The sequence below is a fragment of the Denticeps clupeoides genome, chromosome 17, assembly GCF_900700375.1.
Source record: "Denticeps clupeoides chromosome 17, fDenClu1.1, whole genome shotgun sequence".
NCBI lineage: Eukaryota > Metazoa > Chordata > Actinopteri > Clupeiformes > Denticipitidae > Denticeps > Denticeps clupeoides.
In genome coordinates this window covers 19,607,344-19,624,432 of record NC_041723.1, presented here as the reverse complement: position 1 = coordinate 19,624,432, position 17,089 = coordinate 19,607,344, and the positions used below count along the sequence as shown (strand labels likewise).

The window sequence follows — 17,089 nt, the reverse complement described above, 5'->3', positions numbered from 1 at the left end:
CAAACAAACGTTCATTTCATGTTGATACTGATGTGCCTGTTGCCAGCAGAAATATATTGGCCAGGTTGTCTCATATTTCAGGTTAACTAGTGTCTTTTTTTATTTGTCATTGCCTGCATTAAGGTGTTTGCAAATGCAGATATGGATGACTGTCAGTAAGTAAAAATAATAATAATAATTATGATACAGAAAAAAATGTAATTTTAAAAAGAACAGATAATCATATTTCTAGAAGTACAAAGGTAACTGTTCAGAGCGCCTTTAGAAATCTACACCATTTTGAAGGACTCCGGTACTTTCTGGCTTTTCAGACATGTAGGTCTGTGCTGCTTCAATTACCTTGTAAGTGGGAAGTCATAATGACATGACATCATTTTCAACTTTTGTTGTTAAAAATTAGCTGTATGTTTCTTTGAACCAAAATACACATGAGTGAAATGGGCCATATTCATCCTTAATTCCTAATTTCCCTGCTGTGGACAACAAATACAAAGCCCTTCATCTATTTCTGAATTTTGATATGAAATTAGGACACACGAAGAGCTGACATAAAACCCATAACTTTCAGCTTCCAGTAACACACATGATAGAACCTAAAGTGCATTGTCTTCTCCAGGAAACCCTCTACAGACATCTTGCCAGGGATGTCAGATACCTGGAGGTTTGTTAAGGAAATGAGTTAGGAGGTGTTATCAGAGCTACTCAGACCTTTTGAGTTTGCTCTACACAAAAAGAAAAATGGAAGCCATGACTGAACAAAAGTTTTCAGAAGATCTATGATCAAGATTTGTTGACTTTACATGACATGACTTCCCCAGTATACAACTTACAAATGGAGGTTTGGGCCACTGTTCTCTTAGGAATTACTCAAAAAGCACAATGAAGATTCAGCAATTAGGTAAAGAAACAACCCGGAATGAGACCCAAAGTTATAAAGTCTAAAGTGCGTAAACTGGCCAGGGAGCAGTGTGTGGGGACGGTACCTCGATCAAGGGGACCTTGGCGATTTGGGATTTGAAACCTTCTGACTATGCAGTTTGTAACCACTTGGACTTGTCCTAGACCTGGCCAATCTGAGGGATTGGCTTAGAACACCTCAAACACAAACATGACCAAGAAGATGACCAGTGGTCACACTGACAGAGCTCCAGTTTTGCTCTAAAGAGAGAGGAGAGCCTGTCACAACTACAGGTCAGGGAGGGAAGAAAGTGCAGGAGCTTGACCTGTTTGATAGCTAGGATTTATTATAACATGGTGGCTAAAAAGGAAACTAAAACAAAGCCATAGGCATGAGTTGGTTGACAGGAGCTAAACGCAAAAGGTCAGTAAAGTCCACAACAATGGGGCGGTATCTACTGGGTGGTACCTAGCGGTTCTTTAGGAGTCCTGGTCCATCATGTTTGGACAGTCCTGGACTCTATAATCAGGTGCACCTGCTTTGATCATCCAATGGCATCCACAGGGCTCTGGCACTGTGGGCATTGCTCGTCCCCCTCTGGCTGACCCTCGGACTTCTTTCTGCATGGCGGTGGCTCCAGCCCCTCAGGTCCATGCCGTCCACTTGCAGTACCTGACAATTCACGTCCCTAGTGACGCGTCTTGTGTTTTCTGTATTTGACTTATTAAAATCCTGACCGCTGTGAATATTTATGTACATTTTATGTACATTTTATGCACTTCGTCATTATGGGCTATTGCATGTATAATTGAGGTAAAAATAAATATTTAATCAATTTAACATAAGTGAAGTGCTGTGAATATGTTCCAGATGCACACTAGATGCACCATTTATTTGAAGCTGGCAAGTGTGGGTGTAAATCTGTGGGTTAGTGTGTGTAGGTGTACTAGAGGTCAGCATTATTGTTATCCTCTCTTTATATGTGTGTGTTCTCCCTTCATTAGTTTGCTTCAGGCGTGCCTTATTTGGCTTGGTTATCCACTTAAAGACTGACTTGAAAATGTGGCCGTGTATACTGAATGCTGGGTTTGCAGAATTGCCTTGTTTGTCGGTAGTATCACTGTGATTATGTCTAGTGTGGCAGTTGTTTGCATTTGAGTGGGATGTGTGAAGCGTGTGGAGGTTTGCCAGCCCTGCTCTCTAATTGGATGGAGGTGTGACAGCCCTGTTGTTTTATCCGACAGATGTCAGGTCTGTAGTCAGGTGTGTAATTCCTGTTGTTTGAATGGCTACAGGTTCGTCAGCCCTATTGTTTGGTTGGGTTGAGATGAGATGTGACAGACCTGTTGTAGCTTAGACTTCCTGTTTGATTCGACAGAGGTAAGTTCTTCCTGCTTTTGGATTGGCTGGTGTGTTAGTTCTGCTGACTGAATTCTGTTCTTCTGTACTTCTTCACATCTCATTGGTCAGGTCCAGAGTGTGGAGGAGTAGATGGCAGCTCCTCCTCCCTTCCCAATGTAGGAAAGGCACCATTTCCTCATGCAGAACACTGAACAGCATTTCACTTATCTGTGGTGATAATACTTCAATAGAGGGGGTGTTATTGGATGGAGGGGGTGTTTCTAAAAGCAAGACGATTCATCTGGAAAATTGGCAGAACGGTTCTACTGCCATTAAAAGCAGCCGTGGGTTAAAAAAATGTCACATGAACAAAACCACACCAAAGTATTTATGAGCTTCAACAATGTGCTGACACCTGATATGATGAGGCAGCTGAGCAAATAGTGAGGACAGAGAGGAGAGCCTCTGGGAAGACATTTCAGGGTTGGAGAAACAGATTTTTCCTTCTTTCTGCACAGCAAGGCTTCCTCAATCATTTCACCATTTTGCTGTCTGATATTCTCCCAGGCGCTGGGTTTTTCTCTCAAGCTGGGTTTCCTCTCTCAGGAGAGGCATACGCTAATAACACAGCTGAGCGCACAGCCACCGCCGCCTGTGGAGCAATTATCTGTTGTCATTACGACAGAAAGACCCACAGATGCACACGCAAGGTGGCTTTTACCCTGCTGGAGCCATTCTGCAGGGCCTTACCTGGATCCCTGTAGGAACTTTCTTCAGGAAATTAGTGGCCAAGTAAAAACAAAACAATAAATGTAATGGGCCGCCTTGGGAGGCAGATGGAAGCGGTAAAGCATGGAGTTCATCACGGCCCACATCTGTTGCACTGAGTGTGATGATGTCAGAAAAGTGTCAGTCATGCCTCATGTAACGGTTGCTCTGTAAGAAACGTCTGCAGCATGTGTTGTACAGAAAGTTCCTTCCATTTTAAACTCAGTTTACAGTTAAAGGGCAATGTTCAGGCTGACCATGAATAATTACATGACACTTAGCGAAATCAGAAAATATGGAAAATTTGCATGTGGATTTTCCACATATTCTGGAAAAAAGCAGAGAAAATAACAACCGGCCTCCTGATGCATCTAAACATTCAGAAATGCTGATGCTGAAATTAAATGTATTACTCACTATCACAAGGAATTCTTCTATATGTACTATTGCCACTCACTTATTTCCCCCGACTAACACATGAGACAGCGCCGTATTTATCCTACTTCTTGGATGTCCATCGGGTGTTGGAGGGCTGGCGTGGTGGCATAGTGTGCGCTGTGACAGATCTGTTATTTAGGAGATTAGATACTATCCATCAATAATATTTATTAATAATTTAAGGGGCAATGGTGGCCTAGCAGTTAAGGAAGGTTGCCGGTTCAAATCCCGATGATGAGAGAGGACACGATGAGAAGCAGAGGACACATTTCGTTGTATCACAGTGACAGTCACTTCACTTTCACTTTCAAGACACAATACAGTACCAGAGATTGGAGGTGTAGCCGACTTGTTGTAGAGTAGGTCCACACAAACCAAAAAAAATGTGCACACCCACTCACACCTAAGTCTCGAGTTATGATAAATTTGAAAATTGATAATTGTTATCAGGTCAGTGGAGAATCATTGCAGAAGGAGAGTGCCCCAAAAAGCTCATTTATAAACTGCATTTCACCTCTGACAACAGCTTTTTCAGGTTTTTTTCAGGATGCCTGGGCTGCTGAGGCGCTGGAAAACAGTTCACTGCATAAAGTGATAGTTATGGTTTTATGTTAATAAACTCTTTATTATCTCTGGTGTCTTCAGCTTCAGAATGATAATATCAGAAAACATTGTGAATAAAAATCGATCAAAATCAAATAGTTTCATATGGGAAAGTGTGTTGAGATCTCACCACATTTTACTGCATCAGTGTGAAAGGTCTATTTACAGTTGAGGCCAAAATGGTTTCCTTTTGAAATTAGACAACTCTTAATTTCTCCATTAAAATGACATTTAAGTGTTTGTTATTTTGGAAACAAATAATCATAATATTTTATTGATACACCGAGTTTAGACAAGAAAGAGCACAAATGAGACCTCCAAAGTTATAATCCCCCTTCCCATTAATAGTCAATAGTGCACCTTTTCCAAGCGACAACTGACACCAATCTTTTAGAGTAGTTCTAGGATTTTGGACCCATTCAAAACATTTACATTTACAGCATTTAGGAGACGCCCTTATCCAGAGTGACTTACAATCAGTAGTTACAGGGACAGTCCCCCCCCTGGAGCAACTTAGGGTTAAGTGTCTTGCTCAGGGACACAATGGTCGTAAGTGGGATTTGAACCTGGGTCTTCTGGTTCATAGGCGAGTGTGTTACCCACTAGGCTACTACCACCCTGTACAAGATAAAAAAAAAAAAACTTGCTAGTCCAAATTGCATGTTTTTCAATTCAATTTCTGCACCCGCCATGGATTCTCAATAGGGTTGAGGCCTGGGCTCTGTGCAAGCCACTCCAGGATCTTTGTTTTGGTATCCTTGAGGATCTGCTGGACTTTGACCAAGGAAGACCAAGACTACGAGCACATTTTTGCATAGTCCCTCTGAACGTTTATTTTTTCATGATGCCATGCACCCAAAAAAGGCCCCCTGTGCCTGAGCCTGCAAAACAGCTTCACAGCATCATGACAGTGATCATCCTTGAACTGTGTTCTTAGGGTTGAAGATCTCACACTTTCTTCTAAAAGCATAAGCAACATTCATGTGCCCAAACAGTTCCAGTTTAGTCTCATCAGACACAAGCACAGACTTCCAAAACTCATCTTTACCTTTCAGATGTTTACGGGCAAACTTCAGTCATGCTCATATGTGCCACTCTTATTGAGTTAAGTGATTCTTCTGGGAGGACGGCCCTGAAGCCCACCATGATAGGGTGGTAGTAGCCTAGTGGGTAACACACTCGCCTGTGAACCAGAAGACCCGGGTTCGAATCCCACTTACGACCATTGTGTCCCTGAGCAAGACACTTAACCCTAAATTGCTCCAGGGGGGCTGTCCCTGTAACTACTGATTGTAAGTCTCTCTGGATAAGGGCGTCTGATAAATAATGTAAATGTAAATGTAAATGATAAAGACAACAACATTTATTTCTTATATAGCCCATAATCACATACAGTATGTCTCAATGTGCTTTGACACGCCCTACAGTTGACACCCCCCCCCACACTTGACCTTACTTGACACAAAAAAAACTCTAGCAGAAAGAAAAAAGAAAGGATGAAACCTTCCAACAGGTGTAGTGCTGGAAAACTCAGAGGTAAAGAGCATCTGTTCATGTTTTTAGAGGTACTGGACAGTGCAGAGTAGGTTTTAGTCCAGTGCCATTTTAACAGAAGGCCAGAGAAAACAGATGTGTCCCGGACACTCACCGGCAAGCCGTTCAACAACTTCCACAACCCCGCCGTGATCATTGGGTACCAGTAGTGACCCGTTGATCGAAGGGGGCGTGGCGGGTAACTATAAGTTCACTCAGGCACTGCGGGGCAAGACCATTTAGAGCTTTATATGTCAAAAGTAGGATTTTGTAGTCAATCCTAAATTTGATGGGTAACCAGTGCAGTGATTGTAAGACTGGGGTGATGTGGTCAAATCTCCTAGTTCTAGTTAGAACTCTGGCTGCAGCATTCTGGCTGCAAGCTGGAGTTTACTCATGCACCTATTAGAGCATCCAGAAAGTAATGCATTGCAGTAATCTAACCTTGATGTGATAAAGGCATGGACCAACTTTTCTGCATCATGCATTGAGATCATGTTTCTTATCTTTGCAATATTTCTAAGGTGAAAGAATGCTATCCTAGTGATATTATTTACATGCAAATCAAACGAGAGACCTGTGTCCATGAGAACACCTAGATCCTTTACCTCTGTACTTGGTGAGATAGAAAAGGTATCCAGAGTTATCATGTAGTCAGACAGCTTATGTCTGGCTGCTTGAGGCCCAAGTACAAGAGCTTCTGTCTTATCAGGGTTTTCTACAAACTGGTACAGATCAGAAAGAGCCCCCACAACTATGTTTCTTGAAACATTGACTCCAGATGAGGCCAGATCAGCCAAAAATCATCTTGGCAGATATCTGCGGCTCCTTGCTGACATCTCTGATTATTTTCCTTTCCAGAGTTCTCCAAATGTTGCGCCTATGGCCACGGCCAAGTTAGTTTCTTACAGATGTTTTCTCCTTGTACTTGCAACGTACAGCAATTCTAGACACTGTGAATGGCTTGGAGATATCAGTAATGTCTTCCCCCTGAGCATGAGCCTCTACTATCTTCCTTAGTCTTTGGCATGATGAGTACCATAGGGTAGTAGCCTAGTGAGTAAGACACTTTCCTATGAACCCGCTCACTACTATTGTGTCCCTGAGCAAGACACTGTCAAAACTGATTGGTTAATTACTGTAGGCGTGGTTTGAAAGCAACAAAGGAACTTTACTGAGTTTAATGTTTTATTAAATGTTGTTCTCTTTACATTTGTACCATATGATATGCCTGTACATTTTCTTGTGTGTACAGGGCTTTCAGATAGGCACACGGCAGCTGGAGGAAATGGGGCAAAAGTTCTGCCAGAGCCTGCTGATCCTGTGCCGGAACAGACTGGACTACAACAGTAAAATAATCAGCCACGTCTCTGCCCTGCTAGACCTGGATGACAGCCCACTAGACCATAAATCCCACAAGTAAGTGTCCAAAGATGAGCATCATTTTGTCACACAGCAAAGAAAAGAAAATGCATTGCTTAGTTGTTGTAGAAACTTACTCTGGGTAGTGTATTTTGCAATTCTGTGAGCTTCGAATTACACAGCCATGCCTGTGGCATTTTATTTGTCCTTCAGATGTGTTAAATATTCATTTTTCTTTATCTGACCAGAGACTTCAGTATGTCCCCTAAAGAAAAAATCTCTCTCATGAAATAAAATAGTTTACATTTTGCCATTTTTTTAACAAAAAGTCAGTTTGTTTTATGAAATCCTCATTGATTTCAATAATGGTGTCAGTATTTGAGTTTGTCATTGAAGTCACATTATAGAGCTTTATGACCACGACAACATAAAGCAAAAATCTCAACAAGGTAACCCATGTTAATCTGATTCTAGCATCTACTAGAAAATGTAACAGTTAACAGTTTTAGGTTTAGGACTTAAATATTATGTTAATACGCAACACGTAATTAATACGTAATTATTTTCAATTAGCACCATGCATATAAGCAATTCTGCTGTGACACAGCTTATATCTGATGTGGGTGGTGACCTTGCTCAAGGGTGTGAACTGTTCTGTGTAGTACAATGACAATCACGTCACTTTGTCAAAGTTAAACAAATGTGTATCACTGAAAATGTTACTATGTTGAAATACATCACATGGGGGAGAGATGCACTTCCATCAGTCGAATACATTATTGCCACCAATTATTTCCTGGCTAAAGGTTATTAACCCCAAGTTGCATCTTGTACACCAAGAGAAAGAAGTCAGTGACTTTATTTTTTTTTTATTCTAAAATTATAGAGCAGAAAGTGTTTCCTGCTGTAGCTCCAAGACCTACTGTTGGTATGGAAAATATTTAAAATATTTAAATATATTTTCACTCTTTGTTATATTGCAGCCATTTGCTAAAATAATTTAATTTCGTTTTTTTTCTTGATTAATGTTCACATTGCACCCCATATTGACAGAAAATTGTTGACATTTTTGCAGATTCATTAACAAAGAAAAACTGGTCCTAAGTATTCAGACGCTTTGCTGTGACAAGGATATACTTAACTCAGATGCTGTCCAATTTTTCTGATCATCCTTGAGATGGTTCTACACCTTCATTTGAGTCCAGCTGTGTTAGATTATATGATTGGACTTGATTAGGAAGCCACGCCCCTGTTATGGCTCACAATGCAATTCAGAGCAAATGAGAATCATGAGGTCAAACGAACTGCCTGAAGAGCTCAGAGAGGCACAGGCACAGATCTGGCCAAGGTTACAAAACATTTGTGCTGTACTTAAGGTTCCTAAAAGCACAGTGGCCTCCATAATCCTTCAACCTTCCACCAGTCGGGGCTTTATGGCAGAGTGGCCTGACTGAAGCCTCTCCTCAGTGCAAGACACATGAACCCGCAAGGAGTTTGCTGAAAAAAACACCTGAAGGATTCCAAGATTTGAGAGTCTGATGATTCTCTGGTCTGATGAGACCATGATAGAACTATATGGCCTTAAAAGCGGTATGTGTGGAGAAAGCCAGGCACTGCTCATCACCTGTCTAATCCAGTCCCAACAGTGAAGCTTGCTGGTGGCCGCGTCAGGCTGTGGGGGTGTTTTGCAGCTGCAGGGACAGGACGACTGGTTGCAATCGAGGGAGAGATGAATGCGACATCCTACAGGGAAAACCTTCTCCAGAGTGCTCAGGACCTCAGACTGGGCCAAAGCTTCCAACAAGACAATGAACCTGAGCACACAGTTAAAAGGAGTGGCTTCACAACAACTTTGTTACTGTTCTTAAATGGCCGTGCCAGAGCCCTGACTTAAACCCAATTGAGCATCTCTGGAGTTAAAAAAACGGCTGTAGATCAACGTTTACCATCTAACCTGCCAGAACTGGAGAGGATCTGCAAAGAGGAATGGCAGAAGATCCCCCAAATCCAGGTCTGAAAAACCTGTCTTTCCCAAAAAGACTTATGGCTGTTTTTAGATTGAAAAAGACGCTTCTACTAAATACTGAGCAAAGGGTCTGAATACTTAGGACCATGTGATATATCAGTTTTTCTTTGTTAATAAACGTCAACAATTCTGTGTTTTTCTGTCAATATTCGGTTATGTGTGTATATTAATGAGGAAAATATGTGCTTAAATGTTTTTAGCAAATGGCTGCAATATAACAGAGTGAAAAATGTAAGGGGGTCTGAATACTTTCTGTATACAGTGGGTACAGCAGTAACGGATTCACTGCTCAGATGTGTTTTATTTCTTTTTAAATGTAGAATATCAGATTCCAGAGTGTGGGCCTGACGTGGGTAAGAAAATGACAGAAGTTGATGAGTTTACAGCCAGTGAATTCATGAGCAGAGTGTGTGGGTGCACTCTGGGCGTGGTAGGATTGTGGTTTGATTGGCTTCACACACAAGTTTCTGGATGTCAAGGGCTTTTATTTGTCAGTGCCTTTCCACAACACTCAAGGCTACGCACTCAGGGTTAGATGAGCAGCACAGAATGGTGACATGTGTAGAGTGACAGTTCCTATCCAAAAGTTTATTTCTCAGATTTAGGGTCATGTCAATACCCCAACTTTGAAGCTTTGTCATTTTCATTGTTCACATGGATCTGAGTCACAAAAATACAACGGATTTGCTGTGGCTTACTATTAATATTCATAGTATATGCCACTGTCTTATTCACATACTTTAAAATGTAAGATGTAATAATCTACTTTGGTTGACAGTTCCTTTGCTGTGATTTGATTTTTCACACCACGTTTTGCAGATTACCTGCGGCACTTATATTAATAGACAAAACCTTTTATGATGAGAGCAACCTTAAATTTTCTCAGTTAAAATATTTACAAATTCAGTTCATCCTGATGATGAATGCTTAAAAAAATCAGATGTTGGTTTATTTTGGTTTTAATTTTTTTGCCTGTATTTTGTGAATGATATTGAAGCCAAATTTATGCCATTAAATATACAATGCTTACCAAGAGTATGTTGCTCCCACTTCTGCTCGTCCTGACCCCAGTTTACCCTGTCCACTATCAGCAAGCAGAGTTCTGAAAAGGTCACATGTATTAGATCACATTCCAAATACATTTGACCTGATAAAGAGCAGATGTGATTTTGCAGTTGATCTGATTTTCAATAAGATGCTGTATTAATTGATGGTAGTTTTATTTTCCTAATCAGTCTCTGTCATTTTGGAGGTGACAGAAAGGTACACAGTCAGAAGTGAAAGCAAAGTCTGTGACATGATGATGATGATGAAGTCATGCTGTTTATTTCAAACATGAACATATTCAAACGAGCCGGTAGAAGCAAAGTGGCCTAAACCTTTGAAAATGATATCTAGCATTATCTGAGGGTTTGTCTTCCAGCATTCACACAAATTTAAGTGTTCTACAAGCAAAAGTCTACAAATTGAGCACAATAACAGAGTCTCCATATACATACTGCCATTGTTTCATGAAAATAAGGAAATAGTGCATGAATCCCCCTTTTAGTTCATGTTTCTGTGCTGTATGGTAGAAATTAGTCAGGACCTTTATATGGTTATGTGGTTTTGTTTATTGTTTCTGAAAAAGTTCCCAACTCTGCACGCTTTTCAGCCTCATCTTTAGTTCATGTCTTTGTGATGAAGCTCAGGTGACCTTAGGAAGAATGAGGGCCTGTGGGACACGCTCCCCTGTGGGTTCAGGGGAAATAAAACTAGTTACCTTTGAGACTGCAAGTAGCCGTTGATCACAGAGCTCTTTTGTGAGGATTTTGTGGAAAACCTCCAAACTGTTACTCTGTCTGGGGTGTCATAGTTGCCATTGACATTAATACATGGAGCCATGATTGAGCATCATGGATCACAGTGAGCCACACAAACGTCTTCCTCTCTTCTGCTTCTTAGTCCTGGGTGATACGAGCACAGGGGGACTTTTCATCCAGGATGTGTTTCATTCAATGTAGCTGATAATGGTGTTCTATTGATTTTCAGGATTCGCAATTAAATTCCTGTGTGCATTTCACTTGGTACAAGCTGTCTTCAGAGACTATTTCCTGTTCCGAGGATGACTTCTTTTCTCCTTTTCTCTTTTTCTCCCTTCATTTCCCTGTAGAGAAATAGGAACAGACAGAGCAGCGGCTGTGTGCGTCGCATATTTCTTGACTCGCATCTTCGCTGAACGTAACCTAGCGGTGGAAAAGAGGAACTGGGCTCGACTTATGATGAGGTTGGCTCAAAAAGCTGTGGAAGAGCCTAGTGCTAGCAGCTCTAATGCCGCCTCCATCCCATTAACCAAACATCAAGCTTTTTCCTCCCTATAGATGCAGCTCTGCTCGTGGCGGCGCCATGCTTTAGAATTCAGAGCTGCACGCCCTGTTCCCTTTAAGCCATATGTTGAATCTATTCTGTTTTAAGAGGATTTTACTTGAAAAGATGAGGTGTCGTTTGCAGATTTTTTTCATTTTTTTCTGCCTGCATTTCCCGACTGCACTTTAGTTGTTTTTGGCACAAGTGTGTTCTCTGAGTTTGTGTGTGTGCGTGCGTGCATGCATGCATGCATGTGTGTGCACGTGTCTGTTTGAATAGGAATGCATGTGTAAGAGGGAGTTTATTGTGTTTATTGCAGTGTCAGGACATTTCCTCCAAGTTCAGGTGCAGTAAACAGATGAATATCAGGATCTCCAGCAGGCCGCCATGATCTGCAGGCGATCTTTCATTTCACCTCAATTTATTGCCTGTACAGGTTTAGAGCTTTGGGCTGCACACATCAGTGTGAGTCATATGTCTACTGATAAAAATAACTTATTCCTCCATCTGGTGACAGGGTGGTCCATACCGATTATAAGCAGTTTTCTCTCAGTACACTGTAAGTGCATCATAAATAACTAACATTAGCAAAAGCTGAATGAAAATCTAGATTAGCTAGAATAAAGCTGACTTAAGCCTGCCCTCTAATTGGTTTCCTGCGGTTTTCTCTCATTTTACACCAGCAAATTTAAGTTTAGATTTGCAACTCACTCTTTTACACACAAAAAAAACAGAAGGCACTCATTGGAAGGATAAAAGAGCATCGAGGAGGTTGAACTGGGACAGTTAGAGAGCAAATTTACATGATCACTGCTGTCTCCCACACTTAGCACTCCCACATGATCAAAGTCTATCTTATTTCTTTTGCCTTTTTACTTCTACATTCTGGGACCAAATATGTTGCTTTATTTGATGTACTATTTTGCACTGGAAGAGAAGCAGTTTTACTTACTAGAGTCCAATCCAACTCCCCCAATCTTCATTTAAACATGCCACACACAGAACACAAATTTCTGAAGAGTAATCATGCCCATGGAGATCCTCTTATCAAGAGAAACTAATTCCATCACTAACTGTGTTACCTAGTTAATCCATGGAGAACTGAGTGCTGCCCTTGGAATATGGAATAGGTTAAACTGAGTAGTTTACTGATTAATTCAAATGTGCTCCACTTTGAGAGCTCTCTATCTTCAGCTTGGCTATTTAGAATTTTGATCCTTGCAGCAATTTACTGCAGGGAAATGATATCTCACAATAAATGCTGGTAAATGTAAAAGCATTGATCATCTGTTAGGACTAATCACTGGCACTAGAATCATCTTGAAATAAATAAACAGTGTTTAGCAATTGATGATTTTCAGATTTGGATGTGATTAGGTCCTGCAATATTTGACAGGAAATTTCTTGCATTAATATGTTACTCTTGCATGACTTTCTGCTGCTCATATAAATGGAACATGCATTCTGGAAATTTCTTCTCCACCCAGTGAAAACATTTTGTGACTTACAATGCATGTTGTGACCAAGAAAAAAATTGAAAACCAGAATTATCCTTTGAATGAAAAGGAAAACAGCAATAATTTTTTTTGCATGAAATGAGTCAGAGAAATAGGAAAAAATACAATCACGTGTTACTTAATAAAATAACAAATTTGGTGTGATGTGCTCAAAATGAGTACATCACACTGGGTATGAACCCCTGTGTCCCTGTTTTGAAGTGTCCTAACTTGCATTGAAAACAATGAGTGTACTCATTTTCATCCTTGAAATTCACCTATATTTCTCTGTATGACCTAATTGATGCTAGATATCCATAATATCCTTTAAGTCATGTTTTATTTTATTGTTTCATGATTAAATTATTTTATCTTGTACTTTTTATGGAGAATGTAAACATAATTGATGCAAAGCTGATTTGGTGCCAGGAATCCAAACATCCAAATTAGAGCCATGAGGCATCAGTGAGATATAATTCAGTGTAACCAGCATGTTGAGCATGGTTGACTGCTGGGTTTTATGCCAGTATTTGGCTGGGCAATGTAGACCTGTGCCAAATGTGCAGCTCACCAAACATTTTTTTTTTAAAGCTGGAGCCTGTCCCAGACAGAGCACCAAGCCCTAATCACTCAACTACCAAGAGATTTGGAAAAAAAAATAAATATTGTCCATTTTCCTTGTGGTTTGAGTCACTGCAGTTAAAGATCTTTCAATCCATTTTCTGAATACAGTAGTGATCTTGGACGCCATGGTATCTTCTTCAGTTTCTCATAATCAGCTTTCAGCTTTAATCTCTCTTTTGTCCCAACTTCTGCTGTCTGCCCATTCGTGTGTCCAGTAACACCCAAGGCAATGCAAAAACTTTGTTCTGATGGTTCTGATCTTTACCAAGGTTGTTGTTAGCACCATCAACCACACCCCTTAATGTTCATTTTCCTGTGTAATTAAAGCAGAGGCATGTGCTTCATGATCAGTAACTCTTGGTATGATCACATGAACATATATCTACTTATGCTTACCTTATGCTCATTTGTCAACCAGGCTCTGGACCATTGTTACATTACATTCTGGAATGCACACAAGGTCCTTTGCCAAGGCCATTTTTGATACATTTTACCACCATTCCATTCTTTACCTACTTGAAACCAGGACAATGTTAAAGGCAAGATAATTCAACCATTCAAACTTGTGCAGTGGGAAATTGCAGTTTACATTTTGAATAAGAATGTATTTGGATGAAAAGCATGTGGACCTGTTAAGAATGTTGTACTCCCTTGCTTGAGTCTAAACAAATTCAACTCTGATAACCTCTACTCATATATTGCTCTAAAGCCAGAAATCATTCTTTTTTAACAGCAATATTATTTTTGAACCAAGCCTGGACAGTACTCCCAAGATGAGGTCTTACAGGGGAATGCATAATCTTAACATTACTTTTTATGATTAGTATTACACTCCAGACACTTGGATATGTATTTCAGAAACCTATTAGCCTTCCTGACTTACCCACAATGGTGAGAGAGATATGGAAGCGGCATCCGTCATGGCATTAATCAAAATACAAGATTTGAGACTGTAATGGGACATTTTGCAAGGAAGCCATAACCAATGCTACATAGTGAATTTATCCTGCACATTTATCAGGAGGTCTGTGGAAATTAACTTAATTTTTTATACTATTCAATTACAATTTACTCACAAACTCTACACAACAAAGGTGGCAGGGAATTAATTTTCACAGATTACAGACAAAAAATAGTGTACCAGAAATGGAAGTTTCTGTCCCAATATAATAATGACATAATGTGATTCCTCTGTGCCTTTGAGCTCACCAGGTGGCCCCCATTCACATGAGGGCTGGTGTAACAGAAGGGTAATATAATTTTTTTGCACTTTATTGCAATATACTATTAGGAAATGACATCTAGTGGTAGCGGTGTGTATTTTTTGTATACCTGTATCTTGTAATGCATTTGTTTTAAAAACATATATGTTCTTTATGTTCATTATTTTCTACAATTTAAAAAAATGGTATCGGACATAGCCTGGTCAGTACCATTTTGACCTTGAAGAGGAGAGATAATGAAGCATAGCCGCTCACTCTCTACCTTGTATAGCATCTTTTCTGTTTATAAAACTGCAACTGTGTGCTGCCTCTATTCATCCACGTGACGGGCCGAGCTAGCGGGTTACACTGGGTCCTGATCACCCACAAGTGCCACCTATTCGGGTGAACATATGTTCCACCATCTTTTTTGCACATTGAACTCATGCTGCTTTTGTTTAGTGTGTTTTTGGCCCTTGCACTTTTATCTGCAAGTTCACCATACCAAATGCCATGATAACACTCTTCAGATTCCATTTATCACAGATGGGAATATGTATTTTGGCGCATTTTTTTATGTCCAAATATATAGTGAAAGTGAAGTGTATGGAGATGATGCTTTGCTCGGTGGCTCCTTGGCAGATCGGGAATCGAACCTTCTGATAATGGGGCCGCCTCCTTCACCGCTAGGCCACCCTTATAATCTTTTGTGAATGTTTTTTAAGAGGTTTTACTTGATTTTTATCTTGGCATGGAACATTTCCCTGTTCAATTGCTAATGTTATCTGGAAATAAATCCAGATTTTTAGTCTGTCAACAAAACATTAAACATTTCATTTGCCAATATTTTAAAACGGTTACTTCAAACAAGTGAAATACAGAATAAAAGGCCTGAAAAGGGAACACATTGTCAGAACTATTTTTGATTTATTGTATTTTCAATTCTTTTCTGTATATAAAAGCCGAGCAGGTTCTTTGTGAGAAGCAGTGCCAGACAGTTAGCATGCTGGTGACAGTCTGTCATAGAGCTCATGAGATATAATGATACCTGGCAAGTTATGTAACCATATTGACCTAGTTCACCTGATCTGAGAAGAAAGTTCTATATGCATGTATGTATGCACATCTGTTTCTGTCTAATAGGTAATAAACCAATTCAGTGCCAATGGGTTCCTGTAATGTAATGTAATGAAAATGTGTATATCCAAAAGTAAAAGAACTAAAAGAGGGATGTGTGTGTCTGTACTCGTGTTTGTTCAAATCTCTTTGAGAGGCATTGCTGGCGAGATTTGGTGGCAGTTCTCTTATGAAGTGTCAGAATCTGTAACTCTGAGTGTAGCACTGTGTGTCTCCCATGAGGAATCTGATAAAATCATGTTCCTACACTGCTGCACTGACACACATACACACACACACTCCCCAGTTGACACCCAACACACAGCCAGACACTTTTATTCTGCTAATTGACTTTTTTGCGTCACTGCAGCTCATGTGGTTTCATGATTTATTTTGTGATTTATTTCTCTTTGAGGCCATTCAAGGGAGACTTCCTTACACAGTTTTCCCAGCTCTGTGTTGTGGGATTTAAAATGTCAATACTGCCATTGTTCACATTTTATTGCTCCCCAGATGCAGGAGAAGGCAGAACAACATAAACAGTGAATTTGTGTATGGATGTAATAAATTGGTTGGAGGGTAAAAGATTTGAAATGCTTCCACCTGCACAGCAATGACAGGCAAAACATCGGCAGAACCAAACAACTTAATTGACTGGAGACTTCTGACATTTCAGAGCCAATTTTGAGAAACAGCAATTAGTCTTTTACGTTATTCAAAAAAACAATATCTGGCATGTGTGGTGTGACATTTTCAGTTGAAATAAATCTGTGTAGACTAATCCTTTCTGCTTTATTTTGCACTGCTGTAATTAGGGATATAATAGGTAGCTTAGGGGTCTGCTGTAGCCGTCTTAATTTCACACTACATTTTAATTCTATATTGCTTCTCTTTCTCTCTCTTTCTTTCTATTCATAACCATTAAGTTCTTCCATAACCACTTATCCAACCTAAGACAGAGGGCACAGGGTGGGGATACAACCAGGGCGGGGCGCAGACCACTGCAGTTTATTATCATATTATGTAAAGGACTGTCATGGCGGTACGGAAGTAAGTGACGTGGCTTCATACCTCCAATCCTGCCTCAGACCTTGTGTGTACAGAGTGCCCTCCATATGCTGGTGGGGTTATGGCTGTTTCTGTACTCAGTCGTTTGTGCAGCAGTCTGTTTGAATGGTAGGAGCTTTTTCCATATATTTTTTATGTTACAGCCTTATTCCAAAATGTATTAAATTCCATTTTTTGCTCAGAATTCTACACAACACCCCATAATGACACTGTGAAACCCTTTTTTTTCCAAGTAAACATTTTTGGCAAATCTATTAAAAATAAAAAA

General features: G+C 40.1%; 1 protein-coding gene across 1 annotated transcript in view; it reads left to right on the top strand.

Annotated features, from left to right (window-relative positions):
- Window positions 1–11,319, top strand: part of LOC114766967 (cytosolic carboxypeptidase 4-like) — a 121,756-nt gene extending 110,437 nt beyond the window's left edge. The window contains exons 24-25 of the mRNA XM_028958358.1: window positions 6,837–7,000; window positions 11,124–11,319. Of these exons, the coding sequence (XP_028814191.1) occupies window positions 6,837–7,000; window positions 11,124–11,187 (228 nt within the window). The 3' untranslated portion in view covers window positions 11,188–11,319. The remainder of the gene's footprint in view (window positions 1–6,836; window positions 7,001–11,123) is intronic.
- The last annotated feature ends 5,770 nt before the right edge of the window (window positions 11,320–17,089 follow it).